The sequence below is a fragment of the Aythya ferina genome (assembly GCF_964211825.1).
Source record: "Aythya ferina genome assembly, chromosome: 4".
Taxonomy (NCBI): Eukaryota; Metazoa; Chordata; class Aves; order Anseriformes; family Anatidae; genus Aythya; species Aythya ferina.
The window spans coordinates 1696774-1721139 of record NC_140300.1 but is presented as its reverse complement, the minus strand read 5'-3'; the positions used below and the strand labels follow the sequence as shown (position 1 = coordinate 1721139).

At 47.8% G+C, this 24366-nt stretch overlaps 1 protein-coding gene across 8 annotated transcripts in view; it reads left to right on the top strand.

Moving 5' to 3' along the window:
- The window catches only part of EXOC6B (exocyst complex component 6B), a 271298-nt gene that overhangs the window by 82541 nt on the left and 164391 nt on the right, over positions 1 to 24366 (top strand). For 4 of the 8 annotated variants that reach the window (XM_084517013.1, XM_084517010.1, XM_084517011.1 and 1 more), the window contains one exon: positions 16259 to 16330. The exons of the other annotated variants lie outside the window; for them this stretch is intronic. In XM_084517013.1, the coding sequence (XP_084373139.1) occupies positions 16259 to 16330 (72 nt within the window). The remainder of the gene's footprint in view (positions 1 to 16258; positions 16331 to 24366) is intronic. 8 annotated transcript variants of the gene reach the window in all.

The window sequence follows — 24366 nt, the reverse complement described above, 5'->3', positions numbered from 1 at the left end:
GTTTAAAAACAAGGTCCCTTGCAGCTTTAAATAATTATTTGAAATAATAAGAGAAAAAAGAGGATGTTTTTCTTCATTCCTGCTTGCTCCGTGCACGTTTGCTTTCCCTGGGAGGGCAGCAGCCGTCGGGTGCCGGGCGCGTTGCAGAGCACAAGGCTCTCTCTCTGCTCTTCTTGCCCAAGATTAAAGTATTCGAGTGGCCCTGGTGTGGCTGTTCTTTCTTATTCCCCACTTGAAAAACCAAACGACTTCTCTGTAACAGGGAGGTGTTTACAGGAACGCTGCATGGGAGGCTGCGGGGCTCTCCTTTGGGCTGGCAGAAGGCGCAAAGCCCCGGCGGCTGCGAAGGAGTTGGGAGCAGGGAGAGCCTCGAGCTCCTCTCCTTGAGAACTGAGACGTTAGGGAACTGTGGAGGAGCTTTGAGGGGAAGGGAAATACGAGAAGTTCTGGTATTTGGGGAGGGGAGAGAAGTGTTTAGTGGATGGGATTAACGGGTTGCGTTGTGCCGAGCTCCCTAGGTCTGCCAGAAGGAGCCCGCTGGCAGCATGGGGGGCAGAGGCAGAGCTGCTGGATGCTGGCAGCAGCCGGGTCTCCTGCTGCCCCAAATTCCCTCCTGCTGCCCCAAATTCCCTCCTGCCTCTCTGCCTGCCTGGGGGCTGGCAGCTCGAGGCCCCGTGCTGCTGGGATGTGCTGCGGGGAGCGGCCAACCTGCAGATTCCCATCTGCTTTGGGAGAGCTGCTGGCACTGGTAACGTCCCCCTGGGTCATTGTCCCTGCCTCTCCCAGGGGCTCTCCGAGGGGTTTCTGTCAGGAAGGATGTTGGAGGATGGCCCTAGGGGGTCAAACAAGCAAGAAGGGAGGAATAAAGCTTCTGGGCAGCCCATCCTCGCAGCTTAGGGCAGAGATTCCCAGGGAGTCCACGTGGGAGAGAAAATACGATGGAGGAGCTCTGCCTTTTGTTTTGGGGAGAGCACCAGCCACCTGGTATTTTTTTGTATTTTTGTATTCCTATTTATTTTTATGAGCAGTGTTGGGGCTGAGTTTTGCCTCTGCCTTTGAGCTGGGATGACGGAGGAATCGCTGTCCCGTGGAATGCCAGAGCTGAGATCCTGGCTTCGTCGTGCCGTTACGGGGTTGTTTACCAGCCCCAAATGTCAGGGTTTTGCTCGCTGTTCCCACAGCCTCCGCCGCCGCTGGCTATGAAGTGATGAGAGAGACAGTAGCCTGGATGCGAGCGAGCAGCAAGGTGTTTAGCAGATTTTTGGCTCCCCGCTCCCTTTGAGGCTGCTTTGGCTGCCTTTTTTAGTCAAAAGGTTTGCGGCTTTTGTTTTGCCTTTTTTTTTTTTTTTTTTTGTTTAAGCTGTCAGGCCATTCCAGGCGTTTGTCTCGACTCACTTTGACGTTGCTACCGCTCGTAAATGTTCCCGTGCTTGCCACCACTCAGGAGCTCGGGATTTAGAGGGGCCGGCCGCGTTTCCTCGCTCCGCACCCAGCCAGCGCGTGGGCAGCTGCGTGCTCTGCGTCTTTTCATGGGACGACCGGCGAGGGAAGGAGGCAAACAGGAGACAGAGTGTCCCCTGAAATATCAGGCATCTCTGCTCCTCTCAGCTTTGCCAGCACCAGCGAGAGGTGCAGCGGCTCCGCTCTTGTGTCGCCGAGCTCCCCGACCTAGGAGGAAATCCTAAAAGGATTTTCTGGTGGAGTTGGGGGGGAGTTTGGGCATCCGAGCTTTCATCCTGAAGGCTTCAGGAGAGCTCTGCACGGCCCCAGTTTATCTCTAAACTTCCAGTTTCAGCCAATCTAAAAAAGACCAGAGGGTGTTGTCAAGGATGGCCAGGAGCGCAGTGGGACGCGGCGCGGTGTGGGCGCGGAGCAGAGGGCAGCAGCTGCACCCTGTTGCATCTCTAATTTTGGGAGTTTTTGGGGTTTCTGCACAGAAACCCAGGCAAAATGGAGTCAGCGAGCTCTGGGGGTTCTCTCGTTTGTGTGCGCCGAGGAAAGAGCCTCTCTCTGCCTGCTGTGTGGCTCTCATGTGCAGCAGCTTCTGGGAAGGCGGAGATGAGAAAGCTGCCGTCCAACAGCTACATCAGCTTGCAATAAATTTTTATTCCTCCTCCTATTTCTCACTTCTGAAGTTGGGAACAAACACAAGTCCGTATAAATTATGTTCCTAAAGGAGACTTAACTTCCTCCTTTGCTATTTATAGGCGGCTCTTTCTTCATGCATATGGATAGCAGCTTGATGTGCTCATCTTCAGTAGCTTCTGTTTGATCTCGGGGGTGCTCCTTGTGCATCTTCAAGGAGCACGGCTGAATAATTTATCCACTCAAGTCTCCACACAGAGAGTTTAAAGTGATTTCGGGAGTATTTCAGGTTCCTTTGTGTAAGATGCTTCACGAGGTCAGCCGCAGGGCTGCAGGGCAGCCTGGAGCTACCTGCTTGTGGTTTATTTTCAAGGGGTATTAAAAATCAGCCGATGGTGGAAGGGTAAGAAAAATCCTATTTGTATTGGAGCCAATTGGGAATGTTGACTTCTGACTTCAAGGTGTGCTTCCCTGTGCCATGCTTTGAGGCCAGTTTGGGAAGATCTGTTATCCCCAGTGTGCTTCACCCTTCTGTATCCATCGGTACGGCCTGAGGACTTGTCAGACCTTGTTTTTTTTTTTTTTGTTAACTGACCAAAACCAAACCAAATCTGCTTTGAGTCTTCGCATCCACAGTGGCTGAAGCGAAGCGACCTCGCGGCCACGGGTCAGCTCAGCTGCAGCCGGCTCCTTCAGGGCTTAGCTCGGACCAGAAAAAGATGCAGCAAAGCGTGAACACACTGTTTGTTGGACTTGAACAGAAGCACTACTTTTGGGTGACTCTGGCTCTGTTTGTAACTGATGTAGAAGTATTTTAGTAGGAAGGGGTCGGGCTGTCCAGAGGGAAACACCTCTCCTGCAACGAAGGAAGCTCCAGCCCTAATTTACCTGCTATCTGCTGCTTCTGTCCCAGGGGAAATCTGCTGTTTCCTTGCCATAAACTGGTTGTTTTCACAGCGCACTCGAGGTGAGGTGAACCCAAACCCGGTGCTGCAGGAGGAGAAACCTCTCCCCGGGGTCAGGGAAGGAGCCGGCGGCGCTGGCTGTCGGATCTTTGCGCTGACAGCTGGAAGTGGAGCAGCTTGGATCCCTTCCTGGAGCCTCCTTACGTGTCCAGCCAAAGGGTCAAGCCCGTAACACCCCATTAGCGTGGTTGGGAAGGTTTGTGAACTGCTTCCCTCCCCAACAACTGCTATTATCACCTCGCAGGCATTAAAACTTCCCCACGCTGCTCGGTTTTACCCGGGCTGAACTCTTGCAGGAGGGATTGGTTCGCTTCCTGTGCTAGGGGAGGTCTCCTGATGATCGCTCTGTCAGCTCGGAGGTGGTTTTAGGATTGGGAGCTTTTCTGGGTTATTATGGAGATTTTTTCAAGAAGACAGATACTTCTGTCAGCAGTTGTAGCGCTGGCTTCCAGGCTGCATTTGGGAAACGCTCCTTTCTTTGTTCAAATAGCATCAGGACCTGGGAGCACTGAGAGGCTCGGAGCATCTGATGTGCAGCCAGCCAGCAAAGCCCTGGGTGTTCTTCTGTTCAACACGTGTGCACAAATTGGTTATAAAATTCCCCCAAATCTGGTGAATGGAAGGCCTTTTTTTAGCAGAAGCCTTATCTGTGCCTTAATGTCTAGGGAAAAAGGCTTGCTCTGGAGTGTCTTGCCTTGGACTCCTGTATTTCAGGAAAGGTTCTGCGTGTGGCATCATTGCAAACAGAGAACGAGCTCAAAATTTTATTTCTTCAGCTGAGTTCCCTGGTGGAGAAGACAGTTCTTGAGTAGATCAGGTGCTTGGGGGGTTGGTTTCTTTCCTTAAGACGGTTCCCAAGTTGTGTGGTCGAGTAGGTTATGGCACTTCTGTGTGTTTCTGAGGTGAACGCTGTGCTTGGGAGAAGTGGATTCCCTCTAATCCAATCCATGGAGCTAAATTAGTTCTTTACTGCCAGCGGTGCACGGGTTTGGGATGGGTTTGAGTAGGTTTCGAGGCTGCTGGCAAGATGAGGGGTGACGGAGCTCTGACTGCAGTAACAAGGCTGCTCTGGAGACCGGAGCCGTGCTTGGAGGAGCCCCCACGTGCTCTCCGAGGGCATCTCCGAGGGCTGAGATGCCTCAGCGTGGTTCTGGGTGAGCTCATTTGCTTCTGTAACTTCTCAGTTTTCATAGCTCATAGAGTGCATCCCTGAGAAGGGGAGTAAGAACTTGAGCGGTTTGATCCCAAATTGAAACATTTTGCAGAGCCTAATTACACAGAGTCATGATTTTTACGTAAAACCCTGTCCCAGGCCTTCAAACAGCTTTTTAAATACCAGCTTCAGTGGAGAGCCGTGCCTAATCACCCCTTGAAAGAAGCAGAGAGCGATGGGTGTTGAAAGGCAGCGGCTCGAGCTTGGCGAGGGGATCCAGCGACCACAAGTGTTGAAATTTGCACGGAACACGAGGAGGGCTTTGATCAAAACACAGCCCAAACTTCCACAGCTTGGGACGCGACCAAGAGCACTAAGCTAGCAGCAGTGGAAGAAGGTTTTGGAGAGACTTCAGAGGTTCCAACGGCAGCGTTGCAGCCTGTAATCTCAGTAGAAAACGGGCTTGATGTAATTAACAGCACAGCAATGCAATCCGTGTCAGGACAGTCCCTTCCCTCTCCTTCTGAGAACCTCTGGGCTCTTTCTGTCCTTTAGTCAGCAGCGTTTCATCCAAATCCAGCCATACCTTGAACGCAGAAGAGGAAGGAGGTGAGATGTGGCCAAGGGAACGTGGAAGGGATTTTGGCCTGAGCTCTCCGGATGGAAGATCTCGACGCGTGCCTTGGTTTCGCTACAAAGGATGGGGTGGAAATGGAGCTACAGAACTTATGGGGGGGAAGTATTTTGTTTAAAAATAAATAATAACAACAAAAAAAGGATTTTTTAGCTGCACCAATGGCTGGTTTAGGTCATTGGAAGATGTGGGTGCGTAAATATGATGATCCAGTCTTGATTATAATTTTTTAGGTTCTCAAATTAAGGTAGTGTGGCTTTTTGAGGCTCGATGACATTTGCCCCCATGTTAGGCAATCTACAGCACGATTTCTGAACTGTCAGCAAGTCTTCCTGGACTCTCAGGCCCTTTGACCTCCTGTTACCCTTCTATTTAATGTTAGTTAATCCATTATTTCAGTGGACGGTAAATGGGATTAGCAGTGGATGAATGCTGGAAGAATGAGTGGTTGTTAAAAAAAATAATTTTATTCTTGAGCCTGGGACAGGGCATGTGAAGGTGGAGATGCAGCCAGGATTGGGCCACTGCATGGGGAGAGAAGACTGTCCTGAAGCTGAAGCAGGAGGCAGGAGATGGAGGGCAGCCCTCTGCTGAGCACATCTCCTAGACAGAGGGGCTGTGGCCTCAGCGGCTGGCAGCAAACGGGGACGGTCCTGCTGGATTGCCCTGGGCAGAGCTTCTGGGGAAGTTTTCTCCTGGTGGGTTTTTGTGGCTGCATGGCTATGAAATGCCTTTGCACCCTTGGCTAAGAAGTGCTTCGTGCCACTTTGCTGACTGAGATAGAAGAGAAGTGAGCGTGGGGTGCGGTGACTCCAACCCCACGTGCCTCGCTTGAGGAGGTGGTGGAGTGGTTCCCCCCCGCAATGTTTTAACAGGTTTGAGGGTATAAAAAATCATTCTTGTAATTGGCCTTCACAATTCTGAAACACATTCAGGATTGTAGTCTCTAAAATGTTAATGTTTAGACCCAAGCCTGGCTGTTACATACTCGTGGTCGTGCTGTGCCCGCTGATTCAGGAGGAGCACACCCTGTGCAATCAGTGAGTTCTCCACGTGATCTCTGTGCTATTGCAGAGAGGCACATTTAATTAATACTGAGACAATTATCTTGACAAGTAAGTCAGACTCGGAACAATAACATTTTCCCAGTTACTGTGTGGTAGCCAGATGCTAATGCAGACTGCTATTAAGGGCTTGGCTTGCTGCTCTTGAGGTTACTGGCAGGTAATCAGTGTATTTTTCCCATTTGGAGGTTTGGATTTCAGTGTTCTGGGAGTTAGGCCCACTGGGATGTCCAGTCGATGTTTCAGTGTGAATGGAAGAGCGTTTTGTTCCTGCTAGGAAATATTTCTCCCTCTTGCCAAATACCAGGATGCAAATAGAAATCTACGTGCTACGGGGGTCGGGCTGGCGACAGAGCAGAAGCTAAACCAGGGAGGGAGCTCTCCAGAACTGAACGTAGACACTCAGGATTTGGTAAAAACACGCTGTGTTGGTAACCTCGTCGCAGTCTTCCACAATTGCTGGTGCTTTTGGTTGCCTCCCCCCTGTGTACAAGCCAACAGCCCTTGCCAGTGGTGATCTACAGCGGGTTCAGTAGGTGGATCTGCTGTGCTTGAGGCTTTGTGCTGCCCAAAACCAAAAGTAATGAGTTGCAAATGGTGAAGGAGGTCTTGCCCTGCCAACATCCCTCATCCTGTGTGTGCGTTGCAGCTCACATATTAAGGTTTTTTTCCTGTTTTGGCCCTTGCTCATGTGGACCTAATGAAGGTTGCAGCATTGCATCGGTGAAGGCAGAAAGTGTTGTTGGAGCAGATCCATGTTGCAAATGGGAAAGCCAAAGGAAACGAATCGAGCTCCAGAGATGTTTCAGGGATTATGGATGGTGGTGCAGTGTAGTGAGAGTTAGCCATGGTCATCAGCAGGAGCTGGGTGCAGAACCTGATGGATGGAGGAGTGGGGAAAGAGCCCAGTCCAGCCCCTGGTGTGGCCATGAAGATCTGAGCAGCAGAGGCCCAAACTTCTTGGGGACGGACTGAAGGTGGGCTGTGGGCTGGAGAACAGCCGTGCTCCTGGTGCTGATGGCTCTGTGGGACATGGGTTTGAAGCTCAGTTGGCCCAGGGGAGCTGAGCAGGAACAGACAGGCTGCTTTCACGTCCAACCTCTAAGCTGTTTGCCTCAGCAGGTTGGTGGGAGCCTGGTGTGAAGCCTCCTGTCAGTGTCTGGTTTATTTTGTCGTGCCAGGTCTGTGGTGACACCAGATCTATGGTGACACCAGGTCTGTGGTGACACCAGATCCGCGGTGACACCAGCTCTGTGGTGACACCAGGTTTGTGGTGACACCAGATCCGCGGTGACACCAGGTCCATGGTGACACCAGGTCTGTGGTGACACGAGGTCTGTGGTGACACCAGCTCTGTGGCGACACTAGGTCCATGGTGACACCAGGTCTGTGGTGACACAAGCTTTGTGGTGACACCAGCTGTGTGGTGACACCAGGCCGTGTGTGTCCTGCCGTGCTCGGCGCCCTCCATCAGGCCTCACAACTCCGTTGCCTGCCTCCCTGCGGGCCTTCTTCCCTCCTGTCAGCCCTGCCCATCCACTACATCTCCATCCACCATCTGTGTTATGGGGTGGCCATGGGGCCGCTGTAGGGCTCGGCCTGCAGATGCTGTAGGGCTTTGAGAGCCCCCTGCCACCTGCGAGCTCCTCGGGAGCCGGGCTCCCGGTGGAGGTGGGCCTCTGTCCCAGATGGTGGATCTGGTTTAAATAAAGGCAGTGGAAAATACCCAGTGTTCCCCTGAGCTTGCGAAACGAGAGCAAAGTGCAGCGTTGGTGTTTTCTTTTTTTTTTTTTTTTTTGCCTTTTGCTCCTTTTCGTCCTCCTTTCCCCCTTCCCTAAATTCAGGATTTTAATGCGGGGCTTTGCCACGAGTCAGAATCGAGGTATTGGGGAGGCGGCCTTCAACACACCGAAGTATTTTTCCATTTGTTAGATTAACCCTGAAGTTTTAGGAAAAGGGGGGTGGGCGGAGGCCTGGAATAATCTATCTTTTGCTGTGCACAAATTAGTGCTGGCGGGAGGAGGGAAATGCTTGACTGGAGCACTACAAAGCCGACTGGAGCAGCCTGGGGAGGGCAGGCGGGGAGCCGCTGCTGGGGAGGTTTCGACCTCCGGCCCACGTACCCGAGCTTTGAGATCAGGATCCCACTGCTGAGTGCACAGATTAAGTCACGAAGGCTGCTTTATAATCCATTTAAGAACTGGGTTTGAATAAAATGCCCAATTTCTGTCCCACTGACTCATGGCTGCCCTAATGGGATGGGTATGTCTGAACATGGGCAGTGCTGAGGAGCACTTAAGTGAAAGCACCAAGAATCGTTTTGAGCAGCAAATCTTGGGAATCACTTGTCCACATCTGCTGTGATCTCCATTTTCCTGGTGATAAAGCTGTGTGGATGCTACTTTGGATTCCTGAGTGTCTTAAGGCAACCGAATCTTTGGCCTCCAGCTTTGAGGGAAATCAGTTGATGGAAGTGATGCCACCTCTAAGGAGCTGATGCTACGCGAGTTTCTGCTTTTTGAGCACTTAACACGTAAGCTGAGAGCTCACAGGTCCTCAGCTGAGGTTTCACAGGGTTTTTTTTAAAGGCTTGATATCTTCAGAAAACTTAATGTGATGTACGGGACAACATAGGGCTCGGGAACAAGTCCTCTTAGCAGCAAGTGCCTCCTGGCCCAGGAAAGCAGCCACCTCCTGGGCAAATTCCCTGCCTGTAGGAGAAGAGGCTGCAGAGAGCTTGAACAGGCCGATATGAGCCAGTAGGTGAGTTTAGGAACCTGAAGGCACAGCCTGTCAGGGATTTTGTTGTAGCTGTAAGGTTGTTCACAACAACAGCCCCTGCCTGGGCTGTTAGCAAACGGTTCTCTCCCCATTTCTTCCTCTCAGGTGCTCCAGGATGGCTGGGTAACTACACAACCAGACTGCAATCTCTGTGGAAATCCAAAAAGACTTGGGGTCTAGATGATAGGAAATCAGATGAAATGTGGTCACAAGCCATTTTTGGGGTTTTGTTACAAAATTGTGTCTGGCAGAGCAGCCTTTGGTAGTGTAGCTTGTGAAAAAATTGGCAGCTCTGTCAGCTACAGGTCACTCTGTTTGCCATTTGGTGTATGTTTTGTGGCTAGCTGGTTTTTCCTTCCTTTTCTCCCCCCTTGACTTTGTGCTTTAAATCAAAGCTCCCAACGACTGTGGTCACAGGGTTTGGGGGAGCAAGTGAAATAAAACGGACCCCTCCGTCTCGCCCCTGAGGATTGGGCTGAGTGATTGCAATTCATCCATCTCTCCTTGTTCAGTGCTGTCTGGAGAAAAACTGTGCCTCTAAATTCACCAAAATGTGAACAAAACGTCCGGTTAAAGACTCAAGACTTTCATAGCAGAGCGCAAGGGTAAAGTACCGTATATCAAAGGGTTCTGCACATTTGTTTTCTCCAGCAGGAATCGGGGTGTTTGCTTGTTAGAAAAGGTCAGAGCAGTCACTGCAGCAGCATTTCCCTGCGTTCTGCTCTGCTTTACTCATTTTACATAGCAGTAGGTGCACGTTTAGAGATGAAAGGCAACCTTTTCTGGCTACTGGGACTGTGAAGCCACAAGCAGTTTCACCTCCTCTTTCTGGATGTTGCTTCATCAATGCCATTTCCTATACACGTGTTTTGAAAAAGAAGTGAAATCCTACCACGCTGACCTTAAACTAACACAGCTTCACAGGGTTTTGCCTAAAAGAAGAATGTGAGCTGTCTGGGGTTGTAATAGCGGATATTGATTGTTTGAATAGGCTTTGTTAGGATTGTGATAATGCTGTGGGTAGTAACATGAGCACGAGGTCTGGGATGGACAGGAGGTCGCTGTGTTCCTCCTACTTACCCGTGGCTGATGCTTATTCCACTTAATGTGCAACACTTGTGTAAGTTGCACATTAATTTACACATGGGTGAGTTACCTCACCGATGTGCAGATGTTAGATCACACCTATTATTGCTTCCACTAGTGAGGAAGAATAACCTATAAGTATTAATAATAATCTATCTACACAGCGAGCTTCAGTTCAGGAGACAAAAAAGACCCTGGGAACACCAGCGTTCAGGAGCTGAAGGCAGCGATGCTGACAGAGACGTGTGCTACTGCAGGGATCAGTGTGAGCAGGGATCCAGCAATCTGTGCAGGATGCGACCCTTTGTGGAGCTCTTTGGACCCAGTTCCTTCACGTCGGTGCCTCTCAGATGGGAGCTGCATCAGCAGGGCCGGGTGGAATGGGCAGAGCAGCTGCAGACATCACTTGGGAGGCTGCTAATAAAATTCATTAAAAATTGCAATTTAAAAAGCAAAAAAAACAAACACCACAGGTGGTGAGACACTAGGGTTTCATACTCTGGATATTTGAAGAATAGCATTTGGAGCAGAGACCTGCGGTGTGTGCAGTTATCTGCATTGACGTGATGGAGTTTGATCCCCAAATTCAGATCAAACTCGCAGATAGCAGTGTCAGGCAGTGGAAGAGCAGAGTAACTTGAAGGGAAGTCATAGAAATCAAGCACTTTTCTTTGGCCTAGGGGTTTTAATTGTGCTTTTGACTTCCACACGCTTTTCTGTTTTCCCTGTTAGACCCTTCCTTGCCCCAAACTGATTTGATAAGAGCTCTGATAACTCGCTGTACACAAATGAAGCTCGATGTGTTTAATGTCCCTGTATCTAACCGTGCCTTGCCACCAATAACCAGTACCAAAGTTTTTATCGTCTCTGCATCCAGAGGTGTTTTACATGACCCAGAAATCGAAGAAATTGTCTGTTGGCCCCTAACGACCTGCTCATTGGTTTGGTTTGGGTCTTCCTAAATTGCCACTTGGATGTTGGTTTGCTGGCTGGCAGCGGGTACAGGGTAAGGAGGGTTGGGCACGAGCTGGGCTGAGAAGCAGCCTGGGGAAACACAAACCTTCAGGAGTGTAAAAGGTGAACGTTGCTCCCGTCAGATTCAGAAATTCTGGCTACAGCCGGCAGTAATGCCTTCTGTAGGTACATCCTAGGTTGCTGGGCATATTAGGGTGCCTCTTTCCATTTTAGCTCGATTTTTGGGATCTTGGGAAAACCCTGAAAGTGCATTCATTTGTTCTGCAGTAGGCTTTGAGGTCCTGAAGACCTGAAGGGTTTCAGAGGTCCTCAGGGTCCCATCGAGCCTCCCTTTGCTGCGTCTGCCCCGTTTCTGCAGAATAACTTAGTCCTCAGCCCTCGGACCGCGTGGGGCAGGTTTCCAGGGCAAGGTTTTGTACTCCAGAGGCTTTGCTGTAAAGATGAAAGAACCCCTTGCAGAGAGGTAAGCTCGCTCCAGAGAGCCCTGCGCTTAATAAATGCCTTTTAGTGCTGTTGCTAAAGGTTTTATTTATTGGCTGTGAGGCTGAAGCTACTGATGGTGGTGTAGCCCGGTGAGCGGGGAATGAGGATAATTACCAGGAAACTATTATGTGGCCTTGAGCAAAACTGCTCTCCCTTCTTGGCCGGTTGTGCTGCAGATCTCGCAAGGAGACCTCATTCCTCACCGTGGCTGAAAGGGGGAAGTGGCAGAGGGAGTGTTTTCCTGGCTGGAGGCTGAGCACCAGCGTGTGTCCACAGGGCTCATATGTGGGACCTGGATGCATCTCGGAGGCCCTTCTGGACCTTGAGTCTGTTATTTTTTTTTTTTTTTAATTATTTTTTCTAGCAAACCATGGTGAATATTAATTGTAGAGACTCCTGTCTGGTAACGTTGCCCAGGATGTGGTTTATTCGGCACGTTGTGCAGCGCCTGCTTATTGCTTCTGTAACACAACAGCAAAACACGTAACCAAAAAAAGCGATGCAAAAACCCCACGGAGCTGAACTCCTTCACAAATGTACCTTTTCCACACCCATGCGTGTCTGCAGCCTCTCAGCTTGCCAGTTGTGTGTGCATTGCACCCTTCGGCCTGCCTTGCACCTCTGCTCTGGTTCCTCCTGTGCTTTATTCCAGGTGTGTGGATGCCTTCAGGCTCCTCTCACAACTTTCCTGCTGGTGGTGATGTTTCCTCTGGCAGGTTTGGGACCTCGTGTGTTGTCCTGGGGTGCTGAGAGGTAGTGCAAGGAGTACCTGGGAGCCCCACCAACAAGCAATGAGATGTGGCAAATGTTTTCAAGGGACTGAACGAGACATTGGAATAACTCACTGGTACTTGGTGTATTCAGTGTCTCAGAAGAGCACAAAGAATTTAATGAAAACAAACAAACAAAAAGCCAAAACCAACAAGCACACGCACACAACCCCCTGCTCGGACTGCAGGATCTGTTTCAGATGAATATCTGAGTTCTTCGACGGGGTAAAGTTCTTGGTTTATTAATCACATTTCATTAAAGCTGCAACTCCAAAACAGAAGTCTGATCTGGTAGATGCTTCTTGTCTTCTATGACTTCATTTGTAGCTGCAGCTGGGAGACTTTTTATGGTGTATTAGCATGCTGACATCTTTTCTTGCTCTTCTTTCATGGCATTTGGGAGGATTACTCCATTTTGTTTACTCTTACGGAGAATTTTGGAGGTGCACTCGGAGTTTGTGGTCTCATGGCTTTCTACTGGGTCAGCTTTAAAAAATCAAAGCAGCACCCCTCCTCCTTCAAACTACCCCAAAATCTTCAACTGAAATACATTCCTGCAAAGTCGTGATTAGGAATTATGGTCTAATTGACCATAGTCAAGATCTAGACCTCTATTTTAGCCTCACAACCAATATAAGACTGACTTAAGAGTGCTTGATTTTGTCCAGCAGGTTTTCTTCTCCTTCTCCTCCTTTTCCTTTTTTTTGTTTTCTTTTTAATTTTAGGTGGTAACTTTTAAAAGTACGTACGCTTATTACTAAAAACGGTGGTAGAAAAATAATCCGCTTGCCATTTTAGGAGGAGAAATATATGAGGGTGTAGAGATAGGATTCAATAAAAACTTTGACGGCTGTCCAGGACACAAGGAAGGCTTCATTTCTTTGAAGATGTGGAAAATTACAGTTCAGCTGGAAAACCTCAGTGAAAACCAATTGGAAATTATTGTTTATCAAAAACGCTGACCAAATGTGAACTTCAGGTCAGGTCGCTGGGTGGCAGCTGCCGAAAGCCACGCGGTGGGGTTAGTTGTAGAATGGGTTGAGTTAGAGGCATCGCCTTAGCCTGATGTTGGTGGGGGCTTTGTTTGTGTCATGGAAATACGGAGGAATGTGCATGTTGGTTTTGATGTGTAAAGTATGTGCTCAACGCGTGCCTGAGAGCCTGGGAAAATCGTCCAGCCTTAACATAAAGCAGAGGTGCGTGATTTGGGCACGTCTTAGAAACCGAAGATACAGAAGGAATTGGGGTGAGCAGGGAAAATTAAAATTGATTCCTGCTCTCCCAGTGTGTACCCTTCCCTCCAGATCTTTAGCTGTCTGAAAACCGGGAGCGCTTTTAAAAAAAATATTGATTGTAAGTGCAATTACATTTTTATGGTTATTCTGTTCTTTAATGATGAGTGCAGACTTGTCCAATTCCCATGTTCAAGTTGGTCTGGAATCTCTTGAGGCTGAACAAAACGTTTACATGTGTTTTCTGTTGGACTTAGGCATGGCATTCCTCAGTCCTGGTATGTCTCCTGTATAATAGTTTAGGAATACCAAGTTCGTGTTCAACCTCTATTTCCGTAATTAAATGCTTTGTTGTGATGGCTTCTCAGCTGCTCACTTTATTGTAATGAAGAAAGAACCAGAACAGCCTTCCTCCTGCAGAGCAGCAGTCTCTCTGTTATCGTGTGGGATGGATATGAAGCTCTTTTGGTCAGGTATTGGTCTTAAACATCTCACTTCTGATGACTTTGTCAGTGGATCTGTTTTTAGTCAGGTATAATCACCCCAACAGTGTTGAAGAACACGGCAGATAAGTTGGTAAGAGCTGCCCAAAGACTTGGTGGGCTGTTTTTACAGGTCTACAAAGGAAGGGGGTGAGGGTAGAGGCACTGGAACTAGAGAAATGCTACCGGGTGTCCCTGGGAGATGCCTCCAGGTTTGCAGAGTATCAAGGTAGGATGCAGTAAAAAAATCTGATGTTGAAATCATTTCCAGCAGACCTCAGGAGATGAGCTTTCTCGTGGTCAAAATCCACATGGGAACAGAGGGACCTGACTTTTTTCTCTGACAAAAGAAAGGGAATTGCTTGGGGTGTTCCCTTCTGAGTAAGATTTTATTTCATCTTGTGACCATTTATAGTGGTCTGTCCTCCCCAGCTGCTGCATCTTACAAGAAGCAGTTTTTACATGAAGGAAAAAACAATTCTTCAGGTGAGCCATGTCATGAGTGTTATGGAGGGTCCTCAGGGCAAGCGTTAATTGTATTTCACTTCTATAATGCTAGAGTTATTCATGGTTTTGCTGTACAAAGGTGATATGGCTTGAGCCTTCTTTAGGGTTAGAAAACAGGATTTACAGAACAGTGCTCAAGGAACATCTTTGTCAAAGAAGACAGTTGCACCTTCTGCTTCTCTGGCTCTCTGTCAGAAAAGTTGGATGGTAGCTGCTGTTTTCATAAAGCAGCCAAAGGTTTGATAACGTGCAACGGTGAAGGTCAAAGCTGGGTAAATGCACCCTGGCGGCATGGGAGTGGAGGAAATGAGCTACTGGAACAATCCAGCGAGATCTGTGGTGGACATTGCATCATCCCAGGAAAACCCTTAAAATGACTCATTTTGTATAAAAGCTTTATGTTCCAGTCCAACCACAAGTACTGACCTTGGAGCAGGTATTAATTAGCGGATGACTCCTCGTCTGCCTTGTTCAAGGTGTCAGACTGCCTGACTACGGTGATCTCTTAAAACTTGATGCCTATAGGAGTAATAGATTCATACTTCGTGTTTTTCTTCTTGTGGCAAAGACCAAATGAAAAAAAAAAAAGAAGAGTTTAAAGAAAAAATAAGTTGAGCGCAGCTCAGGGAGCCAAGGACTTTGTTCTGATTTTGACTCTGATAACACTCGCTGGGTGGCCTTGGGCAAGTTATTAATCCTCAGGAACCACAGTTTGCCAATTTGTCCGATCTGGATAACTTCACTCGCCTAATAGGACGTGTTTTTAACATGCCGTTAATGTAAACGTGTAATAATTATCAGCTTCTTATGACTACTCTGTTTATGACGAAGGAGAATATTTGTATTTAGAGCGGATGCCCATTTTCCAGACCTACTTCATTTAACTCCTGGGAGATGTTTTGACTCTTCAAAAGAGGATTTTTCTTGACTTGGGGCCACCGCTGTGGTACTCTGTCCCGCCAAGTTCAATGTTCTTCTGGATAGAATAAAATGTGTTTATGGATTTTGATGAAACTTGGAAATTCTTGGATTGTTAATCTTGCCGTTTTACGGGAAAATGAATCAAGTTCTGACTCACGGAGGAGGACTGACCTTGGGGCAGAGGGGAGCGTTGTGCACACCCCAGCTTGGGTTACCAGGAAAGGATTTCTTTGGTCATCTGTGGCATCTGTGTATTCTTGTTGATTTATTACCATTGCCTGGTATCAAGTGGTGCAGGAAAGGATGTGACATGGTTTTGGTGCCCCTCTCTCTGTTTTTACTCCTTGTTAATGCATATAAAAAAAATCTAAAAAATCTAAAAGGTCACCAAACCAAACCCTAATGGTGCACAGTGGGTGGTAGTCTTCTCTAGATGTTTCCTCAAGGTAGAGAATCAAGTCAAGGTCCAATGCTGATAATTTTCTCATCCCATAGGCTTTCAAATTCTGGCATTTCTGCAATACCAGTTGAATGTTTTTGAGTATTTCCTAACGCAGCTCCTAGGAAAAAGCCCTTCCTTGCTCCTCTGTTTGGGTCTGTGTGCCGTGTTCATCTTGGGGCAATCCGTAGATGTGTGCTAAAGGATCTCCGTGTTCCCTGCAGAGCCTGGCAGCCCCTTTTGTCCCTTCTAACCTTCAACCACTGAAGCTGTGCTCAGCCCCAGCTGCTTTCCCCATCAGGTTGTGCTGTGCTCTCATCTCTGGGGGCTTTGAGCTCAAGGCTGCCCATTCCTTCAGCTTCTCCTGGTCTTTTGAGTCCCAGGCTGGTATTTCACCTTTCCATTCCCTCCTAACCTTTAGATGTTTCCCAGTGCATCCCCATGCCCTGTCCATCCAGGTTTATTAACTACAGATGTAATTTTCCATCTTACCCAAGACTTTAAATTCCCTCCAAGTTTGTAGCCTTCAGTTGGCCAACACCTCAACGGGGTGCCGCAGGCAGGCTTTGGTGCCCCGTACTTCCACTCCTCGTGGCTTTTTGTTTCCTGTCTGCTTGCTCCGTCTTCTGTGCTTTGTTGTTGTTTCCTCTCTTTTAATGTGTGTTTCCTTCATTTCCTAAGGATTGCAGATACAATCAGTGGAAAATAATTGCCAAGATATTCTTCAGTCTTCTGCTCTCTCCAAATATTAAGGTACTTTGCACTTGATATGCCTGTCCTTTTAATAACTCTTTGATAATAACACTACCTAATTTCAAGTCTACCTCTGGCTTTCTTTGGAATACTTGCTCTGATTTTTGTGGCACTAACCTGCAAATCTGGGTGCCTTGGCTGAGCACTTGGAGCTCACTAACTTCTGCAGTAGTAGAAGAAATCAGTCAAGTTCTGCCTCCCATTGGAAAAAAAAACAAATTTTCCGGTGTGGTCATCTGCTGTGGTCTGCCAGACCCATTTCTCACCAGCTTTCTGGACATCAGAACTAAACCCAATATATTAGGAGATGTTATAACGACATTTCCACGCTCATACACCTACCTTGTGCTATCTACTGAATGAAAAAAGGCTGACTGTGCTGCCTGCTGTTTCTCTTCTGGTGGCAATGCAAGAGGATGAATGTTCTGCATGCCTGTGGTAGGCTTCCCTCATTTAGCAGTGCAGAACTGAGGTCTTACTGAGCAAATTTTCTTGCAGTTCTGCATTTTGGTGAGGTGGGGTTGGGGAAATACACCCCTTCCTTCTCCTTTGGAATATTTTACTCTCTCTGTGCTTAAAAAAAGAAACTGACGATAATTTCAACCGGCCATTGATTTCTTCACATATCCTCTTGCTTCCCATGTCACTTATCTATACGTCCTAACACCAGATTTTTGTTTGTTGGCCTCAGTTTTTCTGTTTATTCCATTTGTCATGTTCCTTTTTTTTCCTGCCTTTATAGCTTCCTTAGCTTCCATCTGAGCCAGGTTGCCTTTTAACTAGTGTGGCCGCCTTTTTCAGTTGTGGCGTTGTGGCTTTTTGAGCATCTAGTTAAAATGTTCTTAAACAATTTTCAATTAGTCTTCATATTTTTCTGATTACATTCCTTTTCCCAACTGATTTGGCTCGTAATTGTTTTCAGCTTGGTGAAACTGGCCCTTATAAAAGTGTGTGTATATATGTGTGTATGTATACATGTGTGTGTGTGCTATTGGTAGTGATAATGGGTTTTATTCTTCATTGAATTTTTTCTTTGTTGGCGTATAAACGTGTGTCGTGGTGACTTGCATTTTAGCTATCAAAAATAAGTGGGATAAAACACATCTGCCTATTAAAAAACTCACGTTGGCTCTATTTCGAAATGGAGACTAGCAGGCGGGTGCTGGCTTTGGGGTTTGTTGGCATGAAGCAAATGGTGCTTTCCTAGCCACGTGGCATAATCTGCAGCCCTTCGATGTCTGAACAACCCCAGAGGTCGGTGCCTGCTTTGCTTGGGAGTGATTTAAGGAAATAAGTGCTGACTTCACACCAGCTTCGGGAGTGGCGCTGTCTGCATCGGAGTGGTGTGCCCAAGGGCCCAGGAGGACAGGAGAAGGCAGCGTTGAGCCCTGCAAACCTGGTGGAAGAGGAGGAAAGGACAGCTTGTGGTCGTACCTCTCACCCCAACCCATCACTGCCTGCGGTGGGAAGGTGGAAATCTCATGTGAATGACACAGAGAAGTGAAGGAAAGCACGAGGTACTGCAGAGGGTCAGCGCAGCATGGCTGGAGGCTGGTGGGAGTCAAGGAATGGTCACTTGGAGGTCTTTTTCTGTTCCCTTCATGGCAACGTGAAACCAAACAGGGCATGGATAAAACTTGCAGAGGAGCAAACAGTAGAGGGAGGAAAACCAGGGTTCAACAGCACCATGTGGCAGGAGGGCAGGTGGAGCTCTTGGGCTCCTCTTCCACCAACACAGCCTTGGTGAGAGGTCCTGCACTGGCAACGAGCGTCTTTCCAGAGCCTTGCATGACAGATAACGCCTTGGTTGGATCGAGTCAGCAGCACGGGGACTCGTTCAGAGGCTCTGATGGGAGGGACCATCCCAGATTACCCCTCGGATGACCTTTTGCTTGAGCTGGATGGAAGTGATCAGCACTGCGAATGTAAATGATCAGCAGTTGGGCTCCATCTGCAGCTGGTTAATTACCCGTTCACACAATATGTTGTTAGGGGTCATCTGTTTCCAGTTTCATCATAAACAGAAGTAAATGTTGAGAACATATTTTTCTACATCCAGTTTCACTTGTTGTGGATACTTGAAATAGTTTGCAACCCACATCTTTTGGTTTTTGAGGAGGGCTTTTGGCCAGAGAACCCTGCGACCATTTGAGATTTTTTTTTTAAAAAGTGCCCCGGAGGTTGCATTGTAGGGACTTTCCTTATGCAAAACATAAAAGTGCTGTTTTTTCAAATTATAACCATATTTTTCATTAAAATCAGTTGGAGTCCCAATAAACAATCGACTCCGAAAATTTTCCAAATGTTTGCTGCAGTGCTGTTTCTATTTTTAATTATTTTTTAAAAACGTGTTTTTCTTAAAATTGCAGCCTGGCTTATAATTTAAAGAAGCGATCTAGTAAATCAGAAAAAATGCGCAAGTATATGGCTTTTTATTGCACTATAATTAAAACCTACTGGAGATTCCAACGTGAGGATACTTGTGTAGGAGCATCCGATGATTCCTTCCATTTGGCTTATCATGGGAACTTTCTTTTTGTTGCCGACTCTCCTCAAAGATCCCTCCAGTGTGTTTATACATTTGTTTTATATAAATTGAGGGCTGTGTACACGTAGAGACGCCAGAAGCTCTGCGAAGTAGCTGTGAGGCACAGAAGTGCCTGGTTCATAGACACCAAGGCACGGTTTCCACACTGCAGCAGTCTTTGGTCGTTTTTAGTTCTTATTCACAGTTTTATTCGGTGTCTGGCTACCTAGTACAAGATTTGTTTGCTGTCCTAAGAGGAAACAACCAAACAAAGCAACAAAACAAACCTAACAAACAAACCAACAGAACAAATAACTCTAGTTTTGGTTCAGTTGTCCTACCTGCTGTCATATAAAGTAAGTAAAGATCTCTTTGCAAGATACATAGGGTTATTTTTGCTGTTGAAATCTACTCGTAGCCAGAGATAGAGGAGTACTAGACCATATTCTGGCACTGTTTCTGTAAAATCCCAAGCGTCTGAGGGAAATCCTCCTTTCCAGAAAGCACCAGGCCCTGGGGGAACGCCATGGAGATATAGGAGGGCTGTTGATAGCCTCCCAGCTGCAAAATAATATGCTGAGAGGAGATGGCAGACTGTAATTTGGAGTTCACCCATCTTTTTTGTGCCACAGGCTTTGCCACCGATCGATCCTGCATCACCTCATGAAGGCCATGCAGGCCGTTGGCGCTGGGCAGGCCGGCGGCCTAGACCGCAGCTTTCCTGCAGGCAGGGTGCCTGGGTCTGAGGGTTTGAGCAGGACTTGCTGCTTGTTGGGGGTCAGTCTGAGACAGAGCCTTTGGATTTGGGCTTTTTTTTCATATTTGTGAACCTTCTCAAAGCCGCTGGTGGATAGAGGCCTTGTCTCTGTGCACAGGGCTTTCTTTGGGGGTTCGGATCACGGCGGGCACCCTAGCAGTCGCTGTGCTTTGGTTGGGCTCCACCGAGTCCAAGGTCATTTTTTTTTGTGGGAATGGTTTGAAAATGACCTAAAAACTCTCTTTTCTTTGGAGACGGTCTGATTCTGAATCGTTACTTGTAGTTGGAAGGGAGTCAGCACGTGGCAGTGCAGCAGCTGCCCCGCGCCTTTAGCACCGCTCACGTCCCAGCTGAGCCCAGGTTGCCTTAAACAATGTCAGGACACTGTCAGTGGGAGGAAAGGAAAAGGAGTTTTTTCTTGTCAGCCGAAGGAGGTCTGTGCACTTTGGATGAAGGAACTTTTTGTATGGTGGCTCTCCCACCTGTTGCATTGCTATGGCACTGGTTTCCTATAGATAGCACTTAGGTAAATAACACATTTCTTACTCCTAGGAACAGACTCTCCTGAATAACTAGGTTGTATTTGCTGCCTGGTCATCAGCTCAGAAGGGCTAAACTTGGGAGACACTGGCAATAGTTCCTAGTTCCTCTGTGGTCGACCCAATTTTGTCTCCCAGCCTCTGCAGTTTCCACAGGCCTCTTGGGGATCCAGCTGCTCTGCTCAGCAGGTGCAACACTTGCGGATAAGGATGTGAAATTTCTGCTGGATGTTAACATGTTTTCTTCTTTCTGAAGCACACGAATGGCAAAGCAGGATCCTGGGTCTGAGTCCTCAGCTGGATGCAACATTTCAGCTTGAGTTTAGGTCTCTTTGCTGGAGAGCGACAGCTTTAATCTACTCAGTAAGAATCTGCAATTATTAACAATATTTATTACCCCAGGAATGGGTGAGGGTCCGGTGCAATCGGTGTTGGATTTCTGGGAAGGACCAAGCAGTCTTTGTGAGCAGAAGTTTTTTGGGTCAGTTTAAGTACACGATGCGTGACTTCCATACCTCGAAGCTTGCTGATGGCCAGGAGGTCTGCAGGAATTTGCTGTGGTCTTCTTGGAGTCTTCCTACCCCCTGGGTTTAAATAAAGGATCCTCATTGCTGAAGTACCACTGGTGCCCATTGCTTTAGCCTGGCTGCCTCTGGCTATAAATGTATCAGGGGAGTTTTGCTGTTGTCCACTCCGTTAAGAGGACAATTGCTTTTCTTTGCTGATCCTGCTAAGCAGCGTTATCTTCCTCCTGGCTCTCTAAGTCCTGGGCATTGAGACTTCTCAGAAGACCTCCCACAAGGATGGCTGTTGTGTCAGAGCCACTGAAGGGCCTTTCTTGGTGGCTCCATTCAGAAGATGAATGGTCTTCTGAAGTTTCTGTGAGCAAGAGTTGGGTGACTTCTCAGACTCTGCCTTAACTTCTTTCCCCTTTCAGCCTATGTTTCTTTTATTGTTTGTCCTCTAAAGCCTTTATGCTGGACAGTCTTGACAGAATTAGGAGTGAAATCTCTGCCGGAAGCCCTACAGAAGAATAGAGATCCATTTTGCTTAGAGGGCCATGGGAGGAACCTGAGCTGGCTGCTGGGATGAGATTGGTATCTCTCTCACCACATCTTCATTACTTGTTGCTGAGTTCTTAATCACGCTTTGCTGAGGAGACTAAACAATTTCCTAAGAGCATCATGATGCTCTATACCCGTTTCACATTTTTGCTGTTTACTTCTGTAGAGGATAAGCATCCATCAAGAGAACGAGAATTTGTCATTGTGTTATGAAAAAGGGCAGTAGCATTGTTAAAGCCCAATGGGAACACTCTGGTACTAAGAGCCTCCAGGGATAAATGCAAATTTATACTGGCTTTTTAGACAGACATAGCCCAGAAGTCCCTTTTAAATCAGGAGATGGAAAGATGTTTTATCTTTGGTAACTCTTTCCAGAAGACCTACAAAGCCAGTCCATGAGCCACGGCTCTGTTACTGGGGCTAGCATCTATAGTCACTTCTTTTCTCTGGCTTGGTGGTGGAGCTGGAGAGTTGGACTTGAAGGATGTGGGTACCGGGATCCTTTAGTTAGTAGGACTGGGCATTTTGAATGGTAGTCACCACCTTTACTGGAGGGAGGAGGGATGAAAAGAGGTTTTTGTGCTGCTGTTGGAGAAGCAGATTGGTCCCAGATATGGTGGCTTTAGGATTGTGGGAAAAGAGGCTTTGTTTATGGCAGAAGCAAACTGTAGGGAGTTGCTTCATGGGTCATCCCATGAAAGCTTGGCTTGGGGCATGGGAACGGTTTTGGTTATGGACCAGATATAATGGCCCCCCACTGCGTGGCAGCTCCTGCTTCAAGATCTGTTCTTAATCCAGACCCACGAACTTGTTTACCAAAGGCAGTCGCAGCTTGGGTTCAACAGAGGATGCTGCCCTGTAGAGGCCGAATATCCAATCGAGCTTCTATCCCTATTTGCCTACAGCTAGGCAAATGTCAGCACCGAAACTTCCCTGTGAAGAGGATCGAGCTGTGTTGACCATATTATCCTTGTAAATTAGTCCTTTTCCAAGTAGTCTCTCCAGAAGAGGATATTCCAGTATGTACTGGGATGTTAACTTACCGTCCTTGTGTTGGGTTTCCCAAAATCCTGGGACAAAGGGATGATGCTCAGCCGTTCCTGCTGAGGGAGGCTGCTGTAGTTTAGGGGGCTGTGGGTGCATCCCGTGGCCCTCTTTCTTCTGGCATTCACTTAGCTATCGAGCCACTTCTTTACCCAGCTCTGCTCAGGTCTTTCCCCAATTCTTTCAGAACAAAATTCCCTTGTGCTCACAGACGTTGCATCATTTCCTCAGCCCCTCCTGATGAAGACCCGTGTCCTTTCCCTCCTTGGAGAAAGCAGTGCTTATCCTGGAGCTCTGCTTCTCTTCCTGACCTACAACTACCATACCTGTTTTTTTTTTCCCTCTCCCCTAGACCCAGCCTGCTGATGTGTGATGTGTGGGTTCACTTAGCACCACTTTAACTTTCCATTTGTTCGCAGCATCTCTCTCTCAAAAATAGTGCTTTTTTTTTTGATTTTTTTTTCTGAGGCCAGGCAGTAGCCCTGGTCAGCAAAACGTGCTTTAAATTGGGCTGCAGCTCTTACCCTGCAGGAGAGTTTATTGATAACTTCCCACAGTAGCACCTCATAAGCACGAGGGCTCTCCTTTTCCTTCTGTTTCAAATTTAGCACGCTGGAAGGGAAGTTTCCTCCCCCATTAGGAGAGCAGCCAAGTTCCTTTTCGCACGTAGCGTTGCAGCATCTCTCAAGGTTGGTTTTAAAGCCTCGGCTGGCGGGAGGTGGTCGTGGCTCCAGGTCGGGAGGGCCCCGAATCTCTGCAGCATGGAAAACGCAGAAACTCACGTTATTTTAAAGGTCTTGCTTGGTGTGATCAGGTCTTTGAGTTCCTTTATAACGACTTGGTGTTTCCAGTTGCACAAGAGCTGGCCCCTGTTACTTTTTGGGGTTGTGGTGGGAGTGTTTTGCTGGTGCCCTCATATGGGGCTGGCCGTGGGGCCGAATTGTCAGGCAGAAGAGCTTTCTTTGAGATGCTTTAGGTAAAGGTTGTTGTTACGGTTCTGAGGAAGCTTTTCTTTTTCAGATGTGAATGTTTCCCCAGGGACTAGACCGGTGGGTGAGTGGGTGCCTGCAGCCCAGCACGGTGTTCTTGGGAAAGGTCCAACCTCAAAACAACGTGGTTAGAGAGGCTTTTATCATCTCATCTGTAAATATAGTACCAGGGAGCGAGGGAGAGTCCCGTTTTCTGAAAAAAAAAAAAAAAAAAAAAAAAAAAAAAAGCATCATCCTGTAGGTGAGCAGGCAGGCTCATTTCTTTCTTTCTCCCTTTCATCCCCACCAACTGAAAAAATGTTCACATTTTGCATTCTTCTGTGCGTAGGTAACTGCCTGGAAAAGTCCTGACTTCTTGGAAGTCAAGGCTGATATTTTTTTTTTCTTTTTTTTTTTTTTTTTTCCTTTATTTCATTATAATGTTTTACCCTGAATTGTGAAAGACTTGGACTTCCTCATCTGAGGGGTCAGAAACGTCTGGTACTTGTAATCTAAACATGCTCATCCACTCGTCTCTGCCCAGGAGACAAATCCATCTCGGTAATGGTTCAATGCTTTGTGTCAGGCCCTTGCTCTGGTGGGAAGGTGATTGCTGGCTCCCCTTCCTGGTGCTCACCATCGTGCATCGTAGCCTGCAGACTCCACGATGCTTTTTCCTTCAGTGCAACTTTTGTTTTAGCAGCACAGACTCACGGTTCAATAAATCATCAAGCTAATGCCAAGAAAAATGTCTGAAAGCAGTGTGGGGCTCTCAGAAGCGGTCATGAGGTCATTAATTCGAGTTACTCCTCGCTCTGGTGGCAGCATCCTGGATCAAGGTAGCGGTCGTGCAGGTCCCTGGCGGGGGTTTGAGGTGGGTGGTGGGGAAGGGAGGACGTGCCTGGCCAGGGCTGGGGAGCTGTGTCAACCATATCATGGTCATGGGCCCCTGGCACCCAAGGGAGCACCTTTTGCTCACTGAACTAGGAGGTAGCACAGAAAATGAGAGGTTCTGGAGACCTCAAAGTCGCCTCTTGCAGCCCCAAGGATGTTACGAGGTAAGAGCTGGTGTCTCTGCCTGCCCTGCTCCTGTCCCCACCACCCGTGCCTTCTTACGTGTGATGTTCCAGGTCAGCT